The 23,792-nt window shown below is 38.6% G+C and overlaps 1 protein-coding gene across 1 annotated transcript in view; it reads right to left on the reverse strand.

Annotated features, from left to right (window-relative positions):
* Positions 1-3,135: 3,135 nt before the first annotated feature.
* Positions 3,136-23,792, reverse strand: part of POGLUT1 (protein O-glucosyltransferase 1) — a 25,348-nt gene continuing 4,691 nt past the window's right edge. The window contains exons 4-11 of the mRNA XM_077776714.1: positions 18,824-18,959; positions 16,700-16,821; positions 11,611-11,670; positions 10,110-10,209; positions 8,531-8,589; positions 7,349-7,516; positions 6,154-6,210; positions 3,136-5,467 (exon numbers count right to left, since the gene is read on the reverse strand). Of these exons, the coding sequence (XP_077632840.1) occupies positions 5,311-5,467; positions 6,154-6,210; positions 7,349-7,516; positions 8,531-8,589; positions 10,110-10,209; positions 11,611-11,670; positions 16,700-16,821; positions 18,824-18,959 (859 nt within the window). The 3' untranslated portion in view covers positions 3,136-5,310. The remainder of the gene's footprint in view (positions 5,468-6,153; positions 6,211-7,348; positions 7,517-8,530; positions 8,590-10,109; positions 10,210-11,610; positions 11,671-16,699; positions 16,822-18,823; positions 18,960-23,792) is intronic.

Below are 23,792 nucleotides of genomic sequence, written 5' to 3' on the forward strand. Positions count from 1 at the left end.
AACGCCAGAAATTCCACATAGATGAAAGAAAGTGCAGTATTCAATACAAGTGGAGTGGGGAAAGGGGAAGACAATTTGCACAAATACAAGCCCAACCTACCTGTCACCGACGTGGAGAAGCCTCCTGGGCTGGGCGGGGTTTCAGTTCTGCTTTCTGAAGAACCAAATGTCTTGGTGCCTGATAACACCGAGATTTCCAGAAAGCTCATTTGAAGAGTTAGCTTTCGGTAGTTCTTAACAAGGTGGGTTTTGCCCCACCCCACTCACTTAGTTTCATATGCTTACTCTTCCTCAAAAGGCAGGACAGTTGGAATTTCTTGGATATTACAGCAGTAATTTCCCTTCAGTACAGCTTCTGCTAACAGATGCTTCGAGGTACTGTTTTTATTAAAACACAAACATTTGAGGGTTGCCTGGGTGGCTCAGTCAGGTAAGCTAAGGACTTCAGCTGAGGTCATGATCTCAGGGTTTGTGAGTTCCTGCCCTGCATGGGACTTGCTGTCGGCGTGGAGCCTGCTTCGGATCTTCTGTCACCCCTCCTCTCTCTCTCTCTGCTCCTCCCCCACTTGTTCTCTCTCTCTCCCTCCCCTCCTCTTCCCAAATAAATAAACTTTAAAAAACACGCATTTGAAATAATTCCAAATGGTTTGTGTAATTTCATTTTACTGGCAACCAAACATAGTCCCTTATTTTTTGTCAATCCCTACCCCTCTCTTATTCCTTTCTAGATGTAATACTTCAAAACTGCTACACTCTTTAGTAGAATACAATAAATAGAATTTTGGAATTTGATAGGTGAAATCCTAAAGAAAAGTCCCAGAGGAGTAAATAAGTACATCTGAATTAGTGACAGTCATCTGGGAGACAGTAGTAGGTTAGCTCCCATCATAGCACTTACTATACTGCATCACAACTTCCTATCTGTTGATGTGTCTCAACAAACTAACTCTGAGGTCAGAGACCAGGTATATTCATCTCTGTACGTCCAGGACCTAGCATGGCATCTAGCATATAGGTTGTTGAATGAAGAATTCATATTCCCAGACTGCTGGCTTTGACTCCAGGTTGCTGTTTATCCCAGATAGATGGGAGTAGGCACCAGGACACAGTCTTAAACCCTGAAAGCCCAAGAAAACCACTGTGAAGTCTGTCATCTACATGTAGGAAAAGTTAAATGCTTGTGATGATTCCAGAATCATTCTGGGATGAGGGAGGGCTTTCAATTGTGGAGCAGGGATGTAAGTAGTTACTAAATGAAGTCATTTATATACAACTCAAATGTCCTCAGGACTCACTACCCTGTAGATAAAAATGATGTCTTATTCACAGGCAAATTTCACTTTCCCCATAGCTGCTTTCTTTGGGTAACTTTGGGACCCTCATTTGTAAGGTTCCCTTTGCCACTTCAAGAAGTCCCCAGACCTTTGGTAACTGCTTACACTGTTACTGCTATTCCATCTTTGCTTCTCAGGCTCTACCTTCTGTCACCCTCCCACACTCCTGTTTCTCCAAGACCCCAGGTCTTACTTTTTTTTTATTTTTTATAATCACTAGGGAAATACTCTCCTTCCTCTCTGGTCTGCCCTTTTTGAGGGGTCTCAGAGCAATGCTAAGCCAAAAGGTGTTATGAGGTTTATTTGGACTACTCTGTTTCAATACAGCTTTCTCCTCCCTAGCATGTGCCCTTGCCACCAGAGTAAAGGCATCCAGGAAGGATTTCAGTATAGTCACCACACTACCCAGAACCACCATTCACCTATCCTCAGTCCTTGTTGCTGAGTTCCACTCATAGAACTCAACAGCTTCTTCCCCCATTGTGAATTTTCTCCTAGGGATCAGTAGTGTTCCCTTTCCCTGCTAGGTTCTCACCAGGTACTGCCCTTGCTACATATATTACAGTTTGTTGTAATATATATGACAAACTGTTTTCACAGATAGAAAGAATGAATTTCGGGGCACCTGGGTAGCTCAGTCAGCTAAACGTCTGACTTTCACTCAGGTCATGATCTTGTGGTTTGTGGGTTCAAGCCTTGCATTGGGTTCTGTGCTGACAGCTCAGAGCCTGGAGCCTGCTTCGGATTCTCTCTCTCTCTCTCTCTGTTCCTCCTCTGCTTGTGCTTTGTCTCTATCTCAAAAATAAATAAACTATAAATTTTTTTAAAAAGAACGAATTTTGAAAATTCTCAAGGACTTCATTTACTTCATCTATCCCTCAAAGCATAACCCAATTTTTACCTCCATGAAGATAACCCTCTGCACTAGATGGAAATTTCTTCCTCTTCTGAACTCCATATTCACATTGTCTGTATGAATAATTGGCCTTGTGATTAAGGCCTCATGTCACCATAATCATCTTCTGCCTATGATGTTTCTCATATCGTTATTTATCATCTCAACCACAGAGCCCCTTGAGGCTAGGAAGCCTGTTTTAAACATTTTATCTCCTACTGTTTGTGCAGAGTGGTTGCTCAAGCAGTATTTGCTAAATATTAACTTGTATCCCTCTGCCTTACCCACCGCACCTTACATCTGGATGCAGTAGGATTATCTGAAGTGATGGCATATTTGGATGCATGGGAAGATGGATATTTATATACTTGTGTGTGTTCTTGTTTGTTGTCAGTATAGGGGTCAAGGGTAGGAAAGTATCCCCTTTGGAACTCAACCAAAGGAGCCCGTTAAATTTTTTTCTCTTGGGAATCTCAGGCTGAAAGACAGAGCCTGGCAGTCTCTGGAACTGCAGAGAGCAGCACTCTAGAGCAGTCCAAAACTCTTGCTGAGTTTCCTGGAGTTTCCCCGTTTTCTCTCCTTCTGCTATGAAACTTGTTTAGATTTTTTGAGATGCCTTCATATCCTCCTAAATAAGTTCTTTTGCTTAAACTAGCTAGAAGTTTCTGTTCTTGGCAATGAGGAGAACCTGATCTGCCACAGTAGAATAAGATGTGACACTGACACCATCACACAGAAGATCCTCTCCAGATAAAGTATGACGTGTGTTATCCATGATCCCACTTCATTCAAATAAACTAAATTATTCTCTTTTTTTTTTTCTAAGAAAAGTATGGCCTTTAGGCTTCTGAAGAGGAAAGGGTAATTTTGGGAGCTAGACAGTATTAACAACAAACAACAACAATCTTCACAAGTTATGGGGATAAAAATTATTTTCAAAAACATGCATTTGTCATATTGTTACATACCATTCTCATACCACCTACACTGAGGTAAACAGATAAGTATAAAATCTGAGTAACATTTGCTGAATTTAAATACAAAGATTCCCTTATTGGCTATTCAAGGAGCAGATGAGAATCTGCATTGATCCAATTCTTACAGTCATATCCAGTTCCCCTTAGGAGCAAATGGCTAGTCAATCTGTAAATAGGATCTAGTTAAGTTAGCTGTCTCCATACATACATACATATATCCAACCATCCATCCATCCATCCATCCATCCAACCATCCATCCTTCCTTCTAATAATTCTTTAGTATCTACTGTGTGAGGCACTGTACTGGATAATGGAGACCTCAAGATGAGTAAAACATGTTTCCCACCCATTAAGAAGCCTACAGAACAGTAGTAGAAATAGTCAAATAATTACAGTACAATGTGATATTATATAACACAGGCATGAGCAAAGTTTTATGATAGCCCCTAACTGCTAGAGGAATGAAAGAAAGGATCCAGAGACAGGATGCTTAAGCTGGAACTTGAAGCAAAATGGGAAATTCACAGGGAAATGCAGTTTCAGATCTTCATTCAAAGAACAGAAAATTCTGTTTCTAGTCTAGTGACAGGAAAATTAAAACACAGAAAGATAACACCTACTGGGGCCTCATACTGACAAGGCAAAACCACTGTACAACATAAAAAACTAGACTGCTTCTCATTAGACTTCTAGCACCTAAGGACATGGTCCCCATGAATTTTTAATACTCAGAAACAAAACATCTAATTTTCGATGTCTACCTTATTATATGCAATGATCTTACCAAGGATATTCAACTCCTCCTCTAGGAAGGTCCTTAGACTTAAACATTTGTGGAAAGGAGTTTAAAAAGCCAAGTACTTTTCTCACTAATGGAATAAAATCCCTGATTTTATATGACTGAACCTCACATTTACTAATTTTGAAACCAACTAATATACCAAAGTTCTTAAGAAGCAAAGGAAAAGAGTAGATCTAATTGTGGAAAAGTTGGGCTGAAGGGACAGGATGGTTCTGAGTCATCAAACTATGGGTTTTCATCTAAAAATTTTTCTTTACTTTTGACTATAAAAGGGAGAGCATCCTGAGAGATTAAACTATTTGAGTCTTTCAAAAAGGGAAAAAAGGGAAAAAGAGGCACTCCAACATGGATTTTTGCACTGAAATATCTCCTATATAAGTAAGTGCTCAACTTGGATGATCTAAATGCCCAATGTAACATTTCAGAGGTGAAGACTCCTCGAGGTCCCTGCACGCTGTCCAGACTGTGGACAATGTTGCCAATTTAAAGAGGAAAAATATTAAGGGTGTGCAAGGGGTGAGGAAAAGTTGCTGTTTTGTGCACAATTCCTTTAAAGAGTAGGACTACTTTCTAAATTTATTAAGAGGTTTTTGTCTTTTTTAAAATAGAGACCATAAAAAGAAGTAGTGTGTGAAGGCACAAAAAAGGGGAACTTGAAATCCAATTGCAATAATTACTCATGCAATTGGCCCCTTTGTATATGGCATTATAGAAACCTCCTGAGTACGAAAAAGCTTATGCTTTTACAAAAGAGAACTGCCATATCATTGCATGGCACAACTACTGCTGCCTTAGACCTTTCAGGAAATGATCCCCAAGTATTTTTCACAAGCCCCATAGGGCTTCCTACATTAAAATACAGTGACCGAGATTAAACCTAAAATAACTGAACTGCAGTGACGAATTGTACTAATTCCAAATGATTAGTTTTCTGCTCCAAATAATGGGACAAAGTATCCTCTGATGGACACAGTCAGTTTCACAGTGATGGACATACATGTATGGATGATCTGAGGCACAAGCTGTGACTGGTTTTAAGAAAATGAAAGGTAGAATTAGGTTCAAAACCCACATCTCATATTTCTGGTCCTTATTTAGCCAAAGTGTTGAGCTGCTGCATGTCCATAGTATACACATTTTGGACCTTTCTCAAGAGTTGTTTGGGTGCAGCATGATGAGGAAAACCAGGTGTTTGGCTTGATAACGGTATTCAAGGTAGAGGTGCCACACTCATGGTAAGCTTCTCACCACAGGATATCTAAGAGCTGCTGCCAGAGAGGACTGTGGTCTGATGATGATGACTAAAGTTCTGTTTTCAAAATTTTAGGAATAATCTGATCATAGCCTTTCCTTCTTGTTACATTATAGGACAGGAATTTAGAGTATTCAGTCAACAGATTCTCCCAGTAACAGGTGATGTCATCCATCTGCAAGTGGTTCATAATAAACTGGCTTCCCCTAGAGACAAGATGAACAAGAACACTTAAAGCACAGCATTTAATAATTCTAACAGCCTACATGTAAGTGCTTACCTTGTGCCAAGTCCTATTCAGAATGTTAGACACGATTAACTCTTTTGATCCCCAAGGCCAACCTTGTAGCCATCGTATCCACACGTATGCACTTAGCAATAGAACTTAATTTTTTTTTAAATAAACATACAGAGGCACCTGGGTGGCTCAGTTGGGCAAGTGTCTGGCTTCAGCTCAGGTCATGATCTCGTGGTTCATTGGTTCAAGCCCCATGTCGGGCTTTGTGCTGACAGCTTGGAACCTGGAGCCTTCTTCAGATTCTATGTCTCCCTCTCTTTCTACCCCTCCCCTGCTCACACTCTTGTCTCTCTCTCCCTCAAAATAAATAAATATTTAAAAGAAAATTAAAATAAATAAATAAAAGTAAACACATAAAGAGTGAATTCTCAGAAACTCTATTCTTGTTTAATTACCTCAAAGATTTCAGTCTACTTCTATAAAAGATGGGCTTGGGACATATGTGAATTTGTGTTTTCCCCCTGGAAAGTTTTCATTCTGATTATCTCTGTAGATTGAGGATGAAATACAGATATCACCATGATAACTACAGTCATGTGACTTTAGTTGGGGATGAGAAAGTAAAATAGATAAGGAAAAATGAACAGAACTTACCTTTCAGCAATTTCCTGAGCCACATCATCATTTGCTTTTACAAAATGCAACAGCTCCCTAAAATGGAAAGAAACATTAGTCTCTAAAATATAGACAGAGCTAAGAAAGAAAGACCACAGACTGAGATCTATGGTTAATCTCTAAATAGGTGGGTATTGATTATTTCTTTATTTTCATTTTACTTCATTTTTAAAAATGTTTTATTTATTTTTGAGAGAGCACAAGTGGGGGAGGGGCAGTGAGAGAAGGACAGAGGATCTGAAGCAGGCTCTGCACTGACGGCAGCAAGCCCGATGTGGGGCTCAAACTTGCAAACCACCACATCATGACCTGAGCCGAAGTCAGGCACTCAACCAACTGAGCCACCCAGGTGCCCCTGTTTCTTTTTTAAAGCAAAGGTATTTGAGTTCTGACAGGACCAAAACAACAACAATAAGCCCACATACAGGCTAACGGCATCCTGTTGTAGATTTGGGACATACTTGAGAAAATAGAGAAATATTCAATGACACACATCAGAAGTCAATAGTAAAAAAAAAAAAATTCCCTCCTGTCTCCTGCTGTCACCCCCAGAAGAGGGCACTGGGCTCATGTTTCTGGGCCCTTTCCATATCTCTTCCTCATTCTTCCCATCATGTGAGAAAATTGGCCTCAGCTTCAGTGGGGTCAGTTCTCATGTATCTGAAAGTCTTTTTCACACTATGACAAAATCTAATATCCCTGTCATTAGCTTTGAGAGATAAGAGCTTTTCTACTATGGATTGCCTGAATATTACATTTCAAACTAGCATTAGAGCACTTTTTCAGATTAAATCTAATATATAGACTAGTTGACTGGTAACACTATGTATGCAAACCGGTTAAGAAAAAAAGCTTTCAGGGCGCCTGGGTGGCTCAGTCCTCAGCTCTGGTCATGATCTCATGGTCTGTAAGTTTGAGCCCCGCATTGAGCTCTGTGCTGACAGCTTGGAACTGGGAGCCTGTTTTGGATTCTGTGTCTCCCTCTCTCTGCCCTTCCCTTGCTCGCTCTCTAGCTCTGTCTCTGTCTCTGTCAAAAGTAAACAAACATTTAAAAAAAATTTTTTTAAAAAGCTTTAAAGGGAAAAAGTCATCAGTATAAATGCCTTAAATGGCTGGTGACTTAGAGGCAGACTGTGGGAGTCATTAGCCACTTTGTTTGGGGAGAGCCACTCACTGGACATTGGAGAGATCTGTTTTGACTGGGATATAGTGAACCCATGGCTTCAGTTGTGGATAGAAGAATTCCAGCCACTCATCACCAACATGGAAAACAAGTGAACCACAGAGGAAGAGGTGTTTGAACCGGAAACTTGCAGCTACACCTCGAAAATTAAACAGATACCTGGGAAAGAAAGAGCAAAATATACTCAATACTATATGCCTGCTGCCACAGATAGGATCTTTTTCTTCTTATTCCTCCTCCCTTTCTCTCCTTTTATGACACCTCTCCATTCCCTTCCTATTTTCAGCTTTCAAGGACACATCTGCATATCCCTGTGGGTTTCCAGAGGCTACTGGCTGTGTCAGGGAATGCCACCTGAGGGAGAAAGGAGGGTTTTTTTTCTCCAGGTAGACCTAGACAGGGCCACAAGCTGGGTCTAGACAGAGAGATGCAAGGCTCAGATGGAAACAGTACCTTATCCTTTCCTACAAGCTTTCCTGGGCCTAATGTCTCTAATGAGTCATGGCTCCCCAAAGCCCATTGGGTACCTCAAAAGCACCCGCTGTTCCCTGTTCCCTCTTCTTCTGAATTCTGGAGAAGAGAATCGGGTGTACCTAATCAATCTTTAAAGAAATGCCCCCTGGAAAAAAGCTATCATAGAAAAGAACACTGTCTTTTCAGCATTTCTCATGCATGCACCCCTGTTTCCAACTAGAGTTGCTTCTACCCTAGAGTTCTATTGTGTAGTGTAATCAGCATTTGCCTCTTTGAATCACCCTACTTCCTCATCCTGACTTGGTTTTACTTGTTAACCTAATCCTTAGTCCTGGCACTGAATTCTAATATTTTAGTTACATATGCTTTATTCATTTTGAAATTTAAACTCTTATTAACCTGATAAATACATTAACTTTAGCTATTGGCTGGATAAGGTGTGGAGAGCAGGAATCCCATCACTTTGGTTACTAGCAGCCAGGTCTATTGAGGCAGGGACCATTTCCATGGTCTCTACAGTTCCCACACAACTCGGGTGAGAACCTTGTACACACAGCATGTTCTCAGTAAATGACAAACAAATGAATTAATAGGGCTTTCATAAACCTCAGTTGGACCTAGTATTAAAGTTTTCTCCCAAAGTGAAGCTATTCCAGATGTAATAGGGAAACCAAGAGTCAGGAGTCCTGGAAGTCTTACTTGTATTTACAGTGATCCACAAGATGCACATCCTTAGCAGCTGGCTTCCCCAAGGTATCCTTTAAGCAAAAAGGGAGTTATTAGTATTGAGAGTGGTAGTATTTATTGAAGACCAGTATGCAGCAAGCATTGTTAAGCATTCCATCAACATGACTTCATTTCAGTGTCCTGAATAAACATATTCAGTGGAATTATTATCCCATTTTATAGATGAAGAAGCCATGGCCTCGAAAAGTTGGGAGACTGGCTCCGGGTCACATGGCCCCAAGTAAAGGAGCAAGGGTTTTAATTGGGCCTATCTGATTTTAGAGTTCAAGCTCCCAAAGCCACATGAATCCTCCTCGGAACTCAGAGGTCCTAACCTACAGCGTGTTTCACTCTGTGTAAAGTATACATACAGGAGGTTACAGGTGGTGGCTGGTGGGCTCAGAGGTATAATCCATATACAGATTTTCTTGGGGATGGGAAGTATTAGAAAATAAAAATTCAAACCATTGCCAACATTTACAGGTGGTAAGATATTTCTTCCAAAAATCCTGATTTCCACATTTCTTGTAAAACATAAAAGGAAGGTCTGGTAAACTGAGTTCCTATTCCCTTGGTGGCATTGACCAAACCTTCAGCTCTCTCTCTTGCTCACTCCTGTGACCCCTGGGGCATCTGAGTTTGAGAACCCCATTTATATACCAGCTACCTTAACAGATAACAAACAGTTTGATGAGGGAAACAAGTCTTGTTTGCTTTTGCAGCTTCCCACAGTAGAGGCTGTGCTGAATGGATACATTTTTCATATTTTTATTTTTCAACGAAGTTTGTTAGCCTTCATTTGATCCTGTTTGATTACAACAATCACATAATACATCTCAGATCCACTTAGTTTTCCCACAAGAAGTTTAAAACTTCTTTTCACATCATCCTTATATGACATGTGGAAATTTCAAATGAGGACATTTAGGGCTTAAAGTTCTTTGAATAAGGCAAGAAGTCACAGAAGAAAGAGATGAACTCCAACCTGAAGGAGCCACTCATTGCTAGCATTGCGTTAGAATCACTTGGGGAGTTGTAAATAAACGAAGAATATTTTTAAGTTTCAAATTAAGAATATCTTTAGATTTCAAATGCTTGAAAAATACCCAAAGAAGAATATTAATGACATGTGAAAATTACATGAAATTCAATTTTCCATGCTATAAATAAAGTTTTATTAGAACACAGACAGGCTCATTCATTTATATATTGTCTGTGGCTGCTTTCACACTGTGATGGCAGGGTTGAGTAATTACAAGACCATACAATCCACAAAGCCTAAAATATTTACCATTTGGCCCTTTCCACAAAAAGTTTGTGTCCTCTGGTTTAAACCTTCAAAGTAGTTTAAAAAAAAATACTACTCATAATATGTCCCAGAAAAGCAATGTGAGTTTGAAAGCATAATTTACATATATGCTATTACTAGTTCGTGTCTTTCTCTACATTCATCTACCGTTAAGAGGAAACCTAATCTGGAACTACCCAGGTAGAAATGTTCTTTGAGTGAGAATGTTCACTGCTATGGTTCTATTCAGACGACTGTGATTACTTTCATAGATTTCCAGGCTTGGTTTTTGGTGTATTCTGCGTCAACAAGTTTTGGGTTTTTCCGAGATAGAAGAATGAGAGGATCCCGTTCTGGACTTGTCCTATAAAAGAAACACATGAGACAAAACATGTGTCCTCCACCATAATACTATTCCCAATCTCTGAAAGGTAAGCTGTAACTGGACCCAATGCAATGACTGTACACACAGATGGATAACTTACTGGGTACAGCAGAGGTGGGGGGATACTGGGCCCTGCAGCATGTAGGTGTTCCTGCCTGTTTTCCTGGCTATTTACCCTTCATAGATGGGGAGTATTGGGCCCTTCTTTGTTTACATCTAGTCTTTGAGAGGATGTCATTTTGAGCATTTCAGGCATATCCCAGGGAATGAGTTCCCTTTTGGGAAGGCTCATGTAGCCTCTATAATCATGAGTACTCACAGCTATGTGACTAGGTAATCACCCCTCACCAAAATAGCTACATGACCTGTATTGTGTGTGTTCTGTAAAGTCCAGCATAACATTTAAATTAAAAAGAAAACTAAAGGGCTTAAAAACCTGAAGATTTATATGTAGAAAAAGTCCTAGTTAAAGTCCAAGTAGCAGATGGTCCTAATATTTGACAGGTCCTGGACCTCTCGGGGACCCGCTCTCTAGAATAAAGTGTACATATCCCCATATAATTATAGGAAGTCCTAGAACTCTTCAAGTCCACACATGGATCCCAAGTTAAAAAGCTGTGATCTCAAGATCTGAGGATCAGAGAAGGTGATAAGGACCAGTAAGCAATGACTACTGGGCCTGTCTGTGTTCTCAAGTTCACTGACTCAGGAGAGGGTGTGATCTCCAACAAGGACTCACCAGGAAAATGACAAGACCCTTTTCCTTTCATAGTCCCTGTTCTGTTAATCTGTGCAACAGATAGTCATCCTGTATCTGCATGGCAGTTACCATTCTTGGCACCAGGGATGTGGGTCTGAGTAACATGGAGAGGGTCCTTCACCAACATTTCCCTCTCCCTCCTCTCTTTCTTCCCTGCTTCCCTTTCCATTTTCACCAGTCTCAGTCTGTGGTCTCCACTATTATTTGGCAGCCACATGGCTTCATGAAAAAAGGAGTCAGGAGATCTGGTGATAGTTCCTGCTCTTCCATTAACTAGCACAGTGACTAGCAGAGGGCCAGGTCAGAAGCTACCCATAGGAAATTATAATCTCTCAGGCAAGAGGAAACTCAGCTGTTCACTTCAACATACACTCAATGCCTAATATACTCATGGCATTCTAAATACCTGTTCAATGACTAGATGAATGAAACTTACCTCTTTCAATTTCAACTCAAGAAAGAGTGATTTGGGCAAATAATTTGAGTTCTCTAGTCTAAAATTCTGTGATTCTACATTTACTTTTCTGTTAGCTTTTTCTCTTTGAACTAGAGATCTTCACACCCTCAAAATTACTTATGTCTTACCAATTTCTTTGTAAAATGTCAGAAAATATAGTCACCTTGATCCTCGGAAATATGCCGTGGAGTTTTTCTTCTTCCATGGCCACTGTGCTGCTGACCTAAAAACAGATTTCAATGAGTTTCTATGCTTTTCTCTTAACCAAATGAGGATGTGTTTTAACCATTTCTGAGGATGAGTTCAGAGCTTGACATTTTTCAATAAGTCTGACCCAGGCTTTCAAAAGAAAAAGCCCTCAATGACATTGTATTTCCCTTTGTTGTTACTTCATCCCTTTGGAAGTTCTAGCCAATAATATCTACAATCTGTTCCTCCATTAATAAGTTAACAACATTGAAAAAAAAGTTCCCAGCCCCTAAATGACATGTTTAGAGCTATTTAATGCATACAATGAGGATTTCTTCTCTGCTTTACATAGAGTGGTGCTATTGATAAACCTAATAGGCAAAGAGAACTGTAGAAAATACCAGAAATTGAATTAAGGGCAAGAAAACAAATCACTCCATGACCTAATGTTTGGATGCATAGGCAGCATCTTCAGAAATGTGTCTGATATTGCAGAGCACCCTGGTATTCTTGAGACTATCCTAAATGCTCCATGAAACCAAGTCCCTGAAACTCAGGTCTCAGTACACACTTCCATGACCAGCTTTCCTTGCTGAAGCTGCTAGCTCACAGATGCAGCATTCTTAACTTCCTTGATAGGGGTCCTGCACAGAGTTGTAGTGACTTCCTCTAAAAAATGAGGGGGACAGTTGAATTGGAGTTAATGAGGGATTGCTACACTATTTACCATAATGGAGAGACTTAGGATATAAACGTTTTAGGTAAAAATACTTTTAGATACATAAATGTCACATTACTCAGCTTCTCTCAGCTGAGAGCATTGCTTATTTTCATGGCCTATCTTAGAGCTTTTCCTTGCTAGACCATCTTTACCTGATTCTCCAATCAAAGCCAAAACTGTCTCTCATTGTGCCCCATATTCCCTCCCACCAAAATATAAACACTATATACCACTGGGTTATTTTTGTTTGCAGGGTTTTTTCTTTTTAGTGGAAATATTATATATGCTCATTATATAAAAGTCTTTCTTTAAGTTTATTTGGGGGGATGGGCATGTGAGTGGAGGGGGGACACAGAGAGAGAGAGAGAGAGAGAAAGAGAGGGAGAATCCCAAGTGGGCTCTGCACTCTTAGCACAGAGCCTGATGTGGGGTTTGATCCCATGAACTGTGAGATCATGACCTGAGCTGAAGCTAAGAGTTGGATGCTTACCGACTGAGCCACCCAAGCACCCCTATATAAAATTCTAATGGAAAAGCATAAAACAAAAGTAGAAAAATCATCTGGAACCTTCCTACCCATAGATAACTACTCTTAGCAACTGAACATTTCAGTGAAGAATTTCCTGCCAATTATGTCTCCATATCAATTGGAGGTAATTTTGCCCCTTTCCCCCCAGAAGACATTTGGCCATGACTATAGACATTTTTGATTGTCACTCCTGGGGGACTGCTACTGGTATTTAGTGACATTAAGACCAGGGATGTTGCTAACTACCCTCTAATGCACAGGACAGTCCCCTACAACAAAGAATGATCTAGCCCAAAATGTCAATACTACCAATATTGAGAAATCTTGCTCTCTGTAACACAGATCTTATATATACATATATATGTGTATATATACATATATATATACACACATATACATATATACACACATATACATATATATACACATATATATATATATATATATATATATATATATATATACCCATTTTCACAATTCTTTAGATTTCTTTTGTTATCCCTACTTTACAGCTGAGGCTCTTGAGAAGGTAGGCAGTTTTCCCAGAGTCACACAGCTAATAGAAGCCAGAGTTTGAACCCAGAGTCCCTGTTTTTAAGCCCTATGCTACCTTTACTTTGCACTCAGGCACAATACTCCATTTTATATCCATGTCATAATTCATTTTATTACTTATTCATGGGCTTGGGTATTTCCAACACTTTGCTTTAACAAACAACACTGAAGTGAATATCTTTGTGTACACACCTTTACCAATTAACTCTTCAGGATAAATTCTAGAAGTGAAATGGCTGTGTCAAAGATATACACATTTTATATTTTGATATATATTGCCAAACTACCCAAGCAAAAAAGTATCAATTTATACTAAGTATAAATTTCCTTGGTCCCTGGGAAAGCTGTATTTAATATACACAGACTTGTACCATCTCTGTTTTCTCTCTCCATCATTCTTTCTACCCACCTACCCACTCCTCAAAAGACCCATGTTAGGACTTTTTTCCCCAGGCAAGTGCTAAAAGTGGCCACCACAGCCTGGTACTGCCCCAGACCCCTTTTGTAACCACCTTCCCTACCCCCAATGACAGTAGAGACAGAAATCCTTAAAATACAGAAACACTGAATTCTTCTACAGAGTGAAAAGTAAGTCAATAGAGACAGACCCCCAAAAGATTAGAAAAATAGCAGGCAGATATCAGTGCAGATAAACAAGGAGATTATTAAAGTTTCAAAGTAAGAAGTGAAATCACATGGCTAGAGCTTTTGAATGGAGTGCTCTAAAAAAATAAAATTATAATTTTGTAATCATGAATAAATTCAACTGAAGAATAAGAGGGGAAGATATCAAAAGAAAAATATGTTCTTATAAGCTTAAATTTTAAAAGAATCTATTTCCCTAAAAATTGGGTTAGTGGTTTATAAGGCGGGGGTTGGGGGGAGTAACTATGCAGTGGAGAACTGGTAACACCTTGACCAAGTGATCAAAATCCACATCTCTAAAGAAATGGGGTGCCTGGGTGGCTCAGTCAGTTAAGCATCCACCTCTGAATGTCGGCTCAGGTCATGATCTCACAGTTTGTGAGACTGAGCTCAAAGCCAGGCTCTGTGCTGACAGCATGCAACCTGCTCAGGATTCTCTCTTTCCCTCTCTCTCAGCACCCCCCCCCCCACACACACACACTGTCTCTCTCAAAATAAATAAATAAATAAACATTAAAAAAAAAGAGGTATGGGTGGATGCAAAAATCGCTTAGGTCAGTATTCAAGCTAGCAATGCATAAGCTGAGTCTAATCATGAGCAACTAGACAAAACGAAATTGAAATACATTCTAGAAAATAGGTGGCCTGTGTTCTTCAAAACGTCAATGTCACGAAATAGACTGCTGAAGAACTAGCTGTTCCAGATTACAGGAGACTAAACGGAAATGACAACTAAATGCAACACATGAGCCTGGACTGTATCCTATACTGGAGGTAGAATGTGCCATAGAGGACATTAGTAGGGTAATTAAGTGTTGTACCAACACTGTTTGCTGAATTTGATAATTGCAGCGTGATTGTATAAAGGAGAATATCTTTGCTCTTAGAATAACACTAAAGTATTAAGATGTACAGTCTCTTAAGGTATGTAACAAATTTTGCATATATTACATATGTAGCCTAAAAGTCTATCATAGAAAATAATGAGGTAAATTATTATCCATGAAGTAGAATACCATGCAACTAATAAAAATAATGAGGTAGTTTCATATGTACTGACATGGAAACATTTCTAAGACACACTGACAAGTGGGGGGAAAAGTTGCCCATGTTAGACATACTTCTACATTTTTATGAGCATATATAGGTTTCATAATTAGAAAAAAAAAGGTTGTTTTTAAATATTTAAAAAGCAAAGTAGAGGTGCCTGGATGGCTCGGTTGATTAACTGTCCAACTCTTGATTTCAGCTCATCATGATCTCACAGTTGTGAGATCAAGCCCTGTGAGGGGTTCTACATGGAGCGAGGAGCCTCCTTGAGATTCTCGCTCTCCTTCTCACTCTGCCCCTTCCCTGCTTGTGCTCTCCCTTTCTCTCTCTCTCAAAAAAAACAAAAACAAAAACAAAACAAAAAACCCAAAGTAGATGGATAGTAGGTAGAAAAAGAGCTACAAAAAAAAGGAAGAGTAGAAGAGTGTGAAAACCATATTTGCAAGTACTTGAAAAATAAAAAGGATTAGATAACTAAAGCCAAGAAAAACTTGAAGAAAAGCAGGTTAAAAACCTTTTTATTTTTCCCTCTTTAGAGGATGGGTAAGGTTAATTGGTAATGTAGAGAGGGTAATCCACTTGGATACCTGGACTTCAGGCCTAGATTGGTTCCTGACTTTGACCAAGTCACTCAACCTCTCTGGGCCTTCATTCCCTCATTCCTGAAAGAAAGAGTTGGAAAGGACAATTTCCAGTTCTAGTTCTATGAAGTATGAAACCAAGGTATCTTAAAAAATCATTTTCAAAGTACACCTACTAGATAATAGACTCATTTTTTATTTGGTGGGTCTAACCACCATTGAGGACTTCAGCCCTACATGTTTCTTTAGAAAAGGGACATTCTTTTCAACCCCTTTTGAATCTCCAGCCATACATGGTACAGGTGATAGGTATTTGTGGAAATAAATTAAATTTCTGCTTCCTCACTCTACTTGAGAGGAGATCTATAAAGACAGTATTTCTAGAAGTTTACTATTAGGTACCAATGTTGTTTGAATCATAAATGCAAAATGTAGCAAGGTAAGAAATACCTACAGCTTGGATGACATGGACAATCTAAATTCTGAAATGACAGCAGATAGACTCAACAGATCCAGGCATGTCTCAGTTGTGAATCAGGAGGATCAGGAATAAGCTTGTACTTGAGATACTTATGGGACATTTATGTCCTCCCGATCTCCACCTCAAGGACTTAGCTCTAAGTTATAAAGTATACTTATGTTCCTCCTAATAATTTTCTATTCTCCCCCACAACATGGTCCTTCACTTTTTTCTAATTATGAAAGTAACTCACTCTTATTTGGAGAATCTTAAAAATACAGAAAAATTTAAAGAAGAAAAGAAAAGGCTCCTATTCTCCTTTCCCCAAAGGTATTGCTGATACTCTAGGGTAGGTTCTGCTCTTTTCCGATGGATATGTAAATATTTTATACACATAAAATATAAAAATATTTTATATTGCTTATGCTATAGTTTTTATTTTGTTTTTAACTTAAACAAACACTAGTTTATTTCAATAAGACCTACAAAGAAGGACAAATTAAACCTCTCTATAAGACCTACCTTACCAGATCTTCTCTGAAGAGGTCCCACCGTCCAAGACCTGTGGGATAAATTGGCCAAACAGCAGGTCCCCCTTCCCAAAATGTCCAAGCAGGATACATGATATCATGGTATTCTGATGTCTTCAACAGAAACAGAAAGGTTGTTCTAAATCAGTCTCAGAACAGAGAGAGAAGAAGTAAACTACAGTCATGCCACAGGATCTGAACAAGGTCTTGCTCTAGTGCCACATTGCCAAAAATATATTTTCCCTTGTCTGCAAAGTCTGAACTCCAGACAGTATAGGACAAAATGACTGTGGGTTAAAATTCATGGGCTCACTGAATCCCAGAATTTAAAAATCTCATTAAAGGTCAACTTTTCCAGTTACCCAAAGTTCTGTTTGTTAGGGTTTTTTTTTTAGTTTAAGGAAATAAAATGCCTACCTCTTAATCATCACACAGCTCTCTTATCTTTTAACTGCTCTTACATTTGGAATATATACCATCTTACCAGTTCCTGACTATTTCCTAGATGGATCTTTTGAGAACAAAAATCACAGTGCAGTAAATGGTTAAAGGGGTGGGGGCTCTTGAAACAGATCATCTGGGTTTGAATGCTGACTCTACTTCCTTCCAACTCTAGGCAAGCTACTTAATTTTTCTATGCTTGTTTTATCTTTATGATGGGAGAAATAATAATACCAATAATGTTACCTATCTAATGGGCTTACTAAATGAGTTAGTACATGTGAAAAGCTTAGACTAGTGTTTGGTACATAGTAAGTAATCAATAAGTGTTCATTAGTACTACCTAATACTGTGGTACTATTGAGCTCACACTGGTTGGTCAATAAATTATTGGTTATATGTTGATCAGGACCAGAAATGCTCATGTGCAGAATGGGAGAAAGGGATATTATCCCACATCTTTTGACAAAAGTTTGAAATCATTTGTTTTCTTTTTATGGTTACTTCTGTTAAAACTTTGGCCTGATAAACCTCTAACTCTTCAGCTTCTTCACTGGAATTACACATGCAATATGCTCTTTGCATATTCTCAAATACTTTTAAAAAATGGTATGTGATTCACAAAACAGCTCAGACATAAAAGCTGCTCAATAGAAGCTGTTCAATTACTGTAAAGTTGAAAGACTAAAAGCCTTCTCTTGGAAATTAGGAGTCACTAGTTTAAAAACGAAAAGGAGAGAAGATAAAAAGAAGTATACTGATGTATACTGATGGTCATACTTTACCATACACAGAAACAACTAGATAACAAGCATAAAATCCTTAGTGACTTACATGGGAGCCTCTATCTGTTCTTCTGGGAGGGTTTCATGACAAACAACAAGACCAAGCACTTTTGAGAAATGAGGCTAAACCATGGGAAATGCAACACAAATGTGGCCTCAGCCCACTTGCAACACAGGAAATAATAAGTCTAGTGAGAAAGTAAACGGTGATAAAGAAAAAATGGGGATAAAAGGTCCCTCTTTAGAGAAACCACATCAGAGATGGTACTCTTTTTCTCAAAGACAATCGGGTTTTCTTAAACCCACCCTTGCCCCATAGAATCTTCCATCCATTGTCTTCTAGCCCTCCCACCCCCACCCCTAAATGTGGTCATACCTAGTCTCTAGGGAACCAAGGCCCATCCCTTCCAATACACATTTGCAAGAACCTGGGCATTGAGAAGATATTAACTATCTGAAACTCTCCAAGTCCACAAGTGTGAACTAGTACTCCTATTCCTCCATAACTAGACTCAAAGCTATATATATATAGGAGCTCAACAAATATTTTTGAACGAAGGTTTTCCCTAGCTCCAAGCCCATGAGCTATCTTGAACCCCTCTCTCCTATGTTCTGTAGGCTCTCTGAACCTTTCCTTCAATATCCTATAGGTTCTTTGAGCATCCATTATTCCCTCCCCCTCATCCCTAAACTTAAAGACACTTAAGCAATCTTACTCACATTACCCATCTTCTCAGTCTTATTGCTCAACCACTGTGAAGCTAAGAGGGACATACACCAATTCCTGGACCTCAGGTGTCATTCTCACCATTACCCATCAGACTCTGTCATAGGACAATCATCTCCTTCTCATACTCTAGAGGACCACCTTCCATCTCCCCTATACTTACCTTACTGAAGGAGAAGACTGGAATGGCAGGCTCCATCCATTTAGGAACCTGAGGATAATCTCGTACATTGATCACCATTTCCATGTCAGGGAGGTGCCCGATAACTTCCAAAATAAAGTGTTCAACACCACTACACCTGTCAACCAGAAATACCACATATTCACCAGACCAGTGGCAGCTATAGGACAAGACAGGGTCCCATTTACGCTTTGAAAGCCTGTGTTCAGATCATCAACGTTCTGCAAAGTTTCCTGAAAGCAATGCTTCTAAAAAGGATTTTCTATTCTCTTATATTGTGCAAGGTATCTTTCCTAGTGACCTTGCTCCAGTTTACAATACTTCATGAAATTTTCCAGGTAGATCCTAAGTCTGAAGGATGTATTATTGCTACTCCTACCACTTTTCCTCTATTTTTTCCTAGTTTTTTTAAAATTTCCCCTTTATTTCTTATTTATTTAATGTTTTTTAAAATTTGTTTCTGAGAGAGAGAGGGAGAGAGACAGCGTGAGCAGGGGAGGGTCAGAGAGAGAGAGGGAAATACAGAATCTGAAACAGGCTCCAGGCTCTGAGCTAGCTGTCAGCACAGAGCCCGGTGCGGGGCTTGAACCCATGAACCATGAGATCATGACCTGAGCCAAAGTCAGACGCTCAACTGACTGAGCCACCCAGGTGCCTCTAAAATTTCCTCTTTAGTTTAATTAGTAAGCAAGATACAAACTTTGATAGGAACTGGAGAAGGCTAATTTTCTAATTGTGTCCCTAGGGCTTTGCCTCTCACAAAGACATTATTTTTTATTTTTACCATAATTAAGTCTCATAATTTAGGAAGAAAGATAGGAAAACTCTTATTGCCTTTGAGTTGAATACTTCAGAACACTATCAAAATCAGTTTTGCCAGCCAGAAAGAATGTTATGTACACAATCACAAAGACTGTAATACAGGCATACTTGAGAGATACTGTAGGTTTGCTTCCAGACCATCACAATAAAGCAAATATGGCAATAAAGCAAGTAAAGAGAATTCTGGGGTTTCCAAGTGCAATAAAAGTTATGTTTATACTATACTGTGTCTATTAAGAATGCAATAATAGTATTATGTCTAAGAAAACAATGTGTATATCTTAATTAAAGATACTTTATTGATAAAAAATGCTAGGAATCATCTGAGCTTTTAGCAAGTTGTAAATACTGATTACAGATCACTATAACAAATATAATAATAATAAAGTTTGAAATATTGAGAGAATTATACAAAATATGACCCAGAGACATGAAGTGAGCAAATGCGGTTGGAAAAATGGCACCAATAAACTTGTTCAATGCAGGGTTGCCACAAACCTTCAATTTGTTTAAAAAAAAAAAAGCAATATCTGCAAAATGCAATAAAGTGAAGCCACAATAAAACAACGTATGCCTGAGAAGATATGAACAGACACTTCTCCAAAGAGGACATCCAGATGGCCAACAGACACATGAAATGATGCTCAGNCCAAGACAAAAAAAACCCAAGGTATGCCTGTATAGTTTTTCTGGCTAGACTCCCTAGCAATCCTCAGAGGATCTCTAGAAAGAGAGGAGACACTGGCAGCTTAGCTTTTCCGTCCCATCCCTTGAGGTCCTGGCCACTATGCTGGGGGGAGAATTCCAAGGTTTGACCAAAAATTTCCAGCAGCATACAAATGGCTGATTTAAAATATTGCTTTACGTATAGAGAGATAACTGTAAAAAATATCAATGATTCACAAACATTCATAAACATACACACACAAAAAAAAGATGCTCAGCTATATTAAAGAAATGTCCCAGAGGTGCCTGGGTGGCTCAGTTGGTTAAGTGTCCAACTCTTGATTCTGGCTCAGGTCATGATCTCACGGTTTGTGGGTTCGAGCCCTGCATCAGGCTCTGTGCTGACAGCTCAGAGCCTGGAGCCTGCTTCAGATTCTGTGTCTCCCTCTCTCTCTGACCCTCCCCTGCTCACGCTGCCTCTCTCTCTCTCAGAAATAAATAAAACATTTTAAAAAAAGAAAAAAAATGGACACAACTCCTTTGGAGGACAGTTTGCTTCTACTTATTAAGATTTGAAAAACACATTAATTGGCCTACTAATCCTTCTTCTAGGAATTTAGCCTGCAGATATAATGACATGAATACTCAACGATTTAAGTTCAGTACAGCATTGTTTACATGTGTTAAAATTCACAGGGGAGTGGTGGAGAATAATTTAAATGTCCATTGATAGAAGGCTCAATAAAGAAATCCACACATTGGATTAGTACGCAGACATGGAATAGCGAAGTGTACTCTATGTACTCTTAAGGAACAATTAAAAAATCTACTGTTATATGAAAAAGAAAAGTAAATTGCAAAACAGAAGATACAGCATGTTCTATTTTGTTGATGAATCTAGACAACTATATATGCATAAACTATTTCTGGAAGGATATACAAGAAACTTGTAATCGTGGTTGTCTCTTGAGAGGAAAACTCAGGGACTAGAGGTTTGGGGTTTGATGGTAGTAGAGAAACTTTCTTTTCATTGTACCTGTATTTTCAGGTTATCTAAATATTTTACCATGTGCGAGGAACAGTCCTTCAATAATAAAATAAACAAACAGAATTAAAAGTTAAAAAATATAATATTGCCGTACATTTACATTTAATAGGTAAAACATTTTGTTTTCTTTCATATTCAGCTCTTAAAACAGCACTCTTTCACATACTGTATAATGCCATTTATGATTCCATTTGTATAAAACTCTAGGAAATGATCTATAATGACAGAAACAGATCAGTGGATGTCAAAGAATAGGAGTAAAAGGATAGCTTGGCAGAGGGGTGGGAGAAAACGATTGCAAAGATGCAGAAGGAAACTTTTGGGAGTAACAGATACATTCATTATCTTGTTGTATACATACAGCAAAACTTATCAAATTATAATTGCATTAAAAAGGAGAAAATACCAAAAACAGGAATAAAATACCTACTAATAAATTTAACTAATGAGGTAGAAGACTCGTACTCTGAAAACTGTAAGACATTGATGGAAGAAATTTAAGAAGACACAAATTAATGGAAAAATATCCCACACTCATGGATTGGAAAAATTAATATTGATAAAATATCCATGCTACCCAAATCTACAGATTCAATGCCACTATCTACCAACAGCATTTTTCACACAACTAGTACAGATAATCCTAACATTTGTATGGGACCACAAAAGACCCTGAATAGCCAAAGCAATCTTGAGACAGAAGAACAAAGTTGTAGGTATCACAATCCCAGGTTTCAAACCATACACTACAAAGCAATAATAAGCAAAACAGTATGGTACTCACACAAAAATAGGCACATAGATCACTATGTGATCTATAAATAGAATAAAATAAAATAGAATAGAATAAAAAGCCGAGAAATAAACTCAAACTTGTATGGTCACTTAATCTTTAATATTGGGGCAAGAATATACAATGGAGGGGCGCCTGGATGGCTCAGTCGGTTGGGCATCCAACTTCAGCTCAGGTCATGATCTCACGGTTCATGGATTCGAGCCCCGCATCAGGCTCTGTGCTGACAGCTCAGCTCAGAGCCTAGAGCCTGTCTTCGGATTCTGCGTCTCCCTCTCTCTCTGACCCTCCCCTGCTCATGCTGTCTCTCTCTCTCTCTCTCTGTTTCTCTCTCTCTCTCAGAAATAAATAAAACATTTAAAAATTTTTAAAAAGAATATACAATGGAGGAAAAAATAACCTCTTCAATAACTGATGTTGGGAAAACTGGACAGCTACACGCAAAAGAATAAAACTGGACAACCTTCTTACACCATATATAAAAACAAACTCAAAATGGATTAAAGACCTAAGTGTAAGGCCTGAAACCAGGAAACTCTTGAAAGAAAACATAGACAGTAAACTCTTGGACACTGATTTTAGCAGTATTTTTTTTAGATCTCAAGCAAGGACAACAAGAGCAAAAATAAGCAATTGGGACTACATCAAACTAAAAAGCTTTTTCACAGTGAAGGATACCATCAACAAAACAAAAAGCAACATACTGAATGGGAGAAGATATCTGCAAAAGATCTACCCAGTAAAGGGTAAATATCGAAAATATATAAAGAACTCATTCAACTCATTACCAAAAAACAAATAATCTAATGAAACAATGGGCAGAGGACATAGACATTTTCCAAAGAAGATGTACAGATGGCCAACAGATACATGAAAAGATATTCAACATTACTAATCATCAGGGAAATGCAAATCAGAACCATAGCGAGACATCATCACCTCACACCAGTCAGAATGGCTATTATCATAAAGATAAGAAATAACAGGGGTGCATGGGTGGCTCAGTTGGTTAAGTGTCCGATTTCAGCTCAGGTCATGATCTCGTGGTTCATGGGTTCGAGCCCTATCCCAAATTGGGCTCTGTGTTGACAGCTCAAAGCCTGGAGTCTGCTTTGGATTCTGTCTCCCTCTCTCTCTGCCACTTCCCCACTGTCTCTCTTTGTCTCTCAAAAATAAACAAACATAAAAAAAATTTTTTTAAGTATAAAAAAAGATAACAAATGTTGGCAAGGAAGGATGTGAAGAGAACCCTCATGCACTGTTGGTGGGAATGCAAATTGGTATAACCACTGTGGAAAATGTTATGGAGGATCCTTAAAAAATTAAAAATAGAAATACCTTATGATTTGGTAATTTTACTTCTGGGCATTTATCCAAAGAAAACAAAAATACTAATTTGGAAAGATATATACACCCTTGTGTTTACTATAGCATTGTTTATAATACTACATATGGAAGCAACTTAAGTGTCCATTGATAGATGGCTATCACTATCTATATAATATATATATATATATACATATAATGGAATGAATATATATAATGGAATGAATGTGTGTGTGTGTGTGTGTGTGTGTGTGTGTGTATAGGAATGAATGTATATATGTGTAATGGGATGAATG

Source organism: Crocuta crocuta, unplaced genomic scaffold (assembly GCF_008692635.1).
Source record: "Crocuta crocuta isolate KB4526 unplaced genomic scaffold, BGI_CrCroc_1.0 scaffold87, whole genome shotgun sequence".
In the NCBI taxonomy this organism is placed as follows: Eukaryota; Metazoa; Chordata; class Mammalia; order Carnivora; family Hyaenidae; genus Crocuta; species Crocuta crocuta.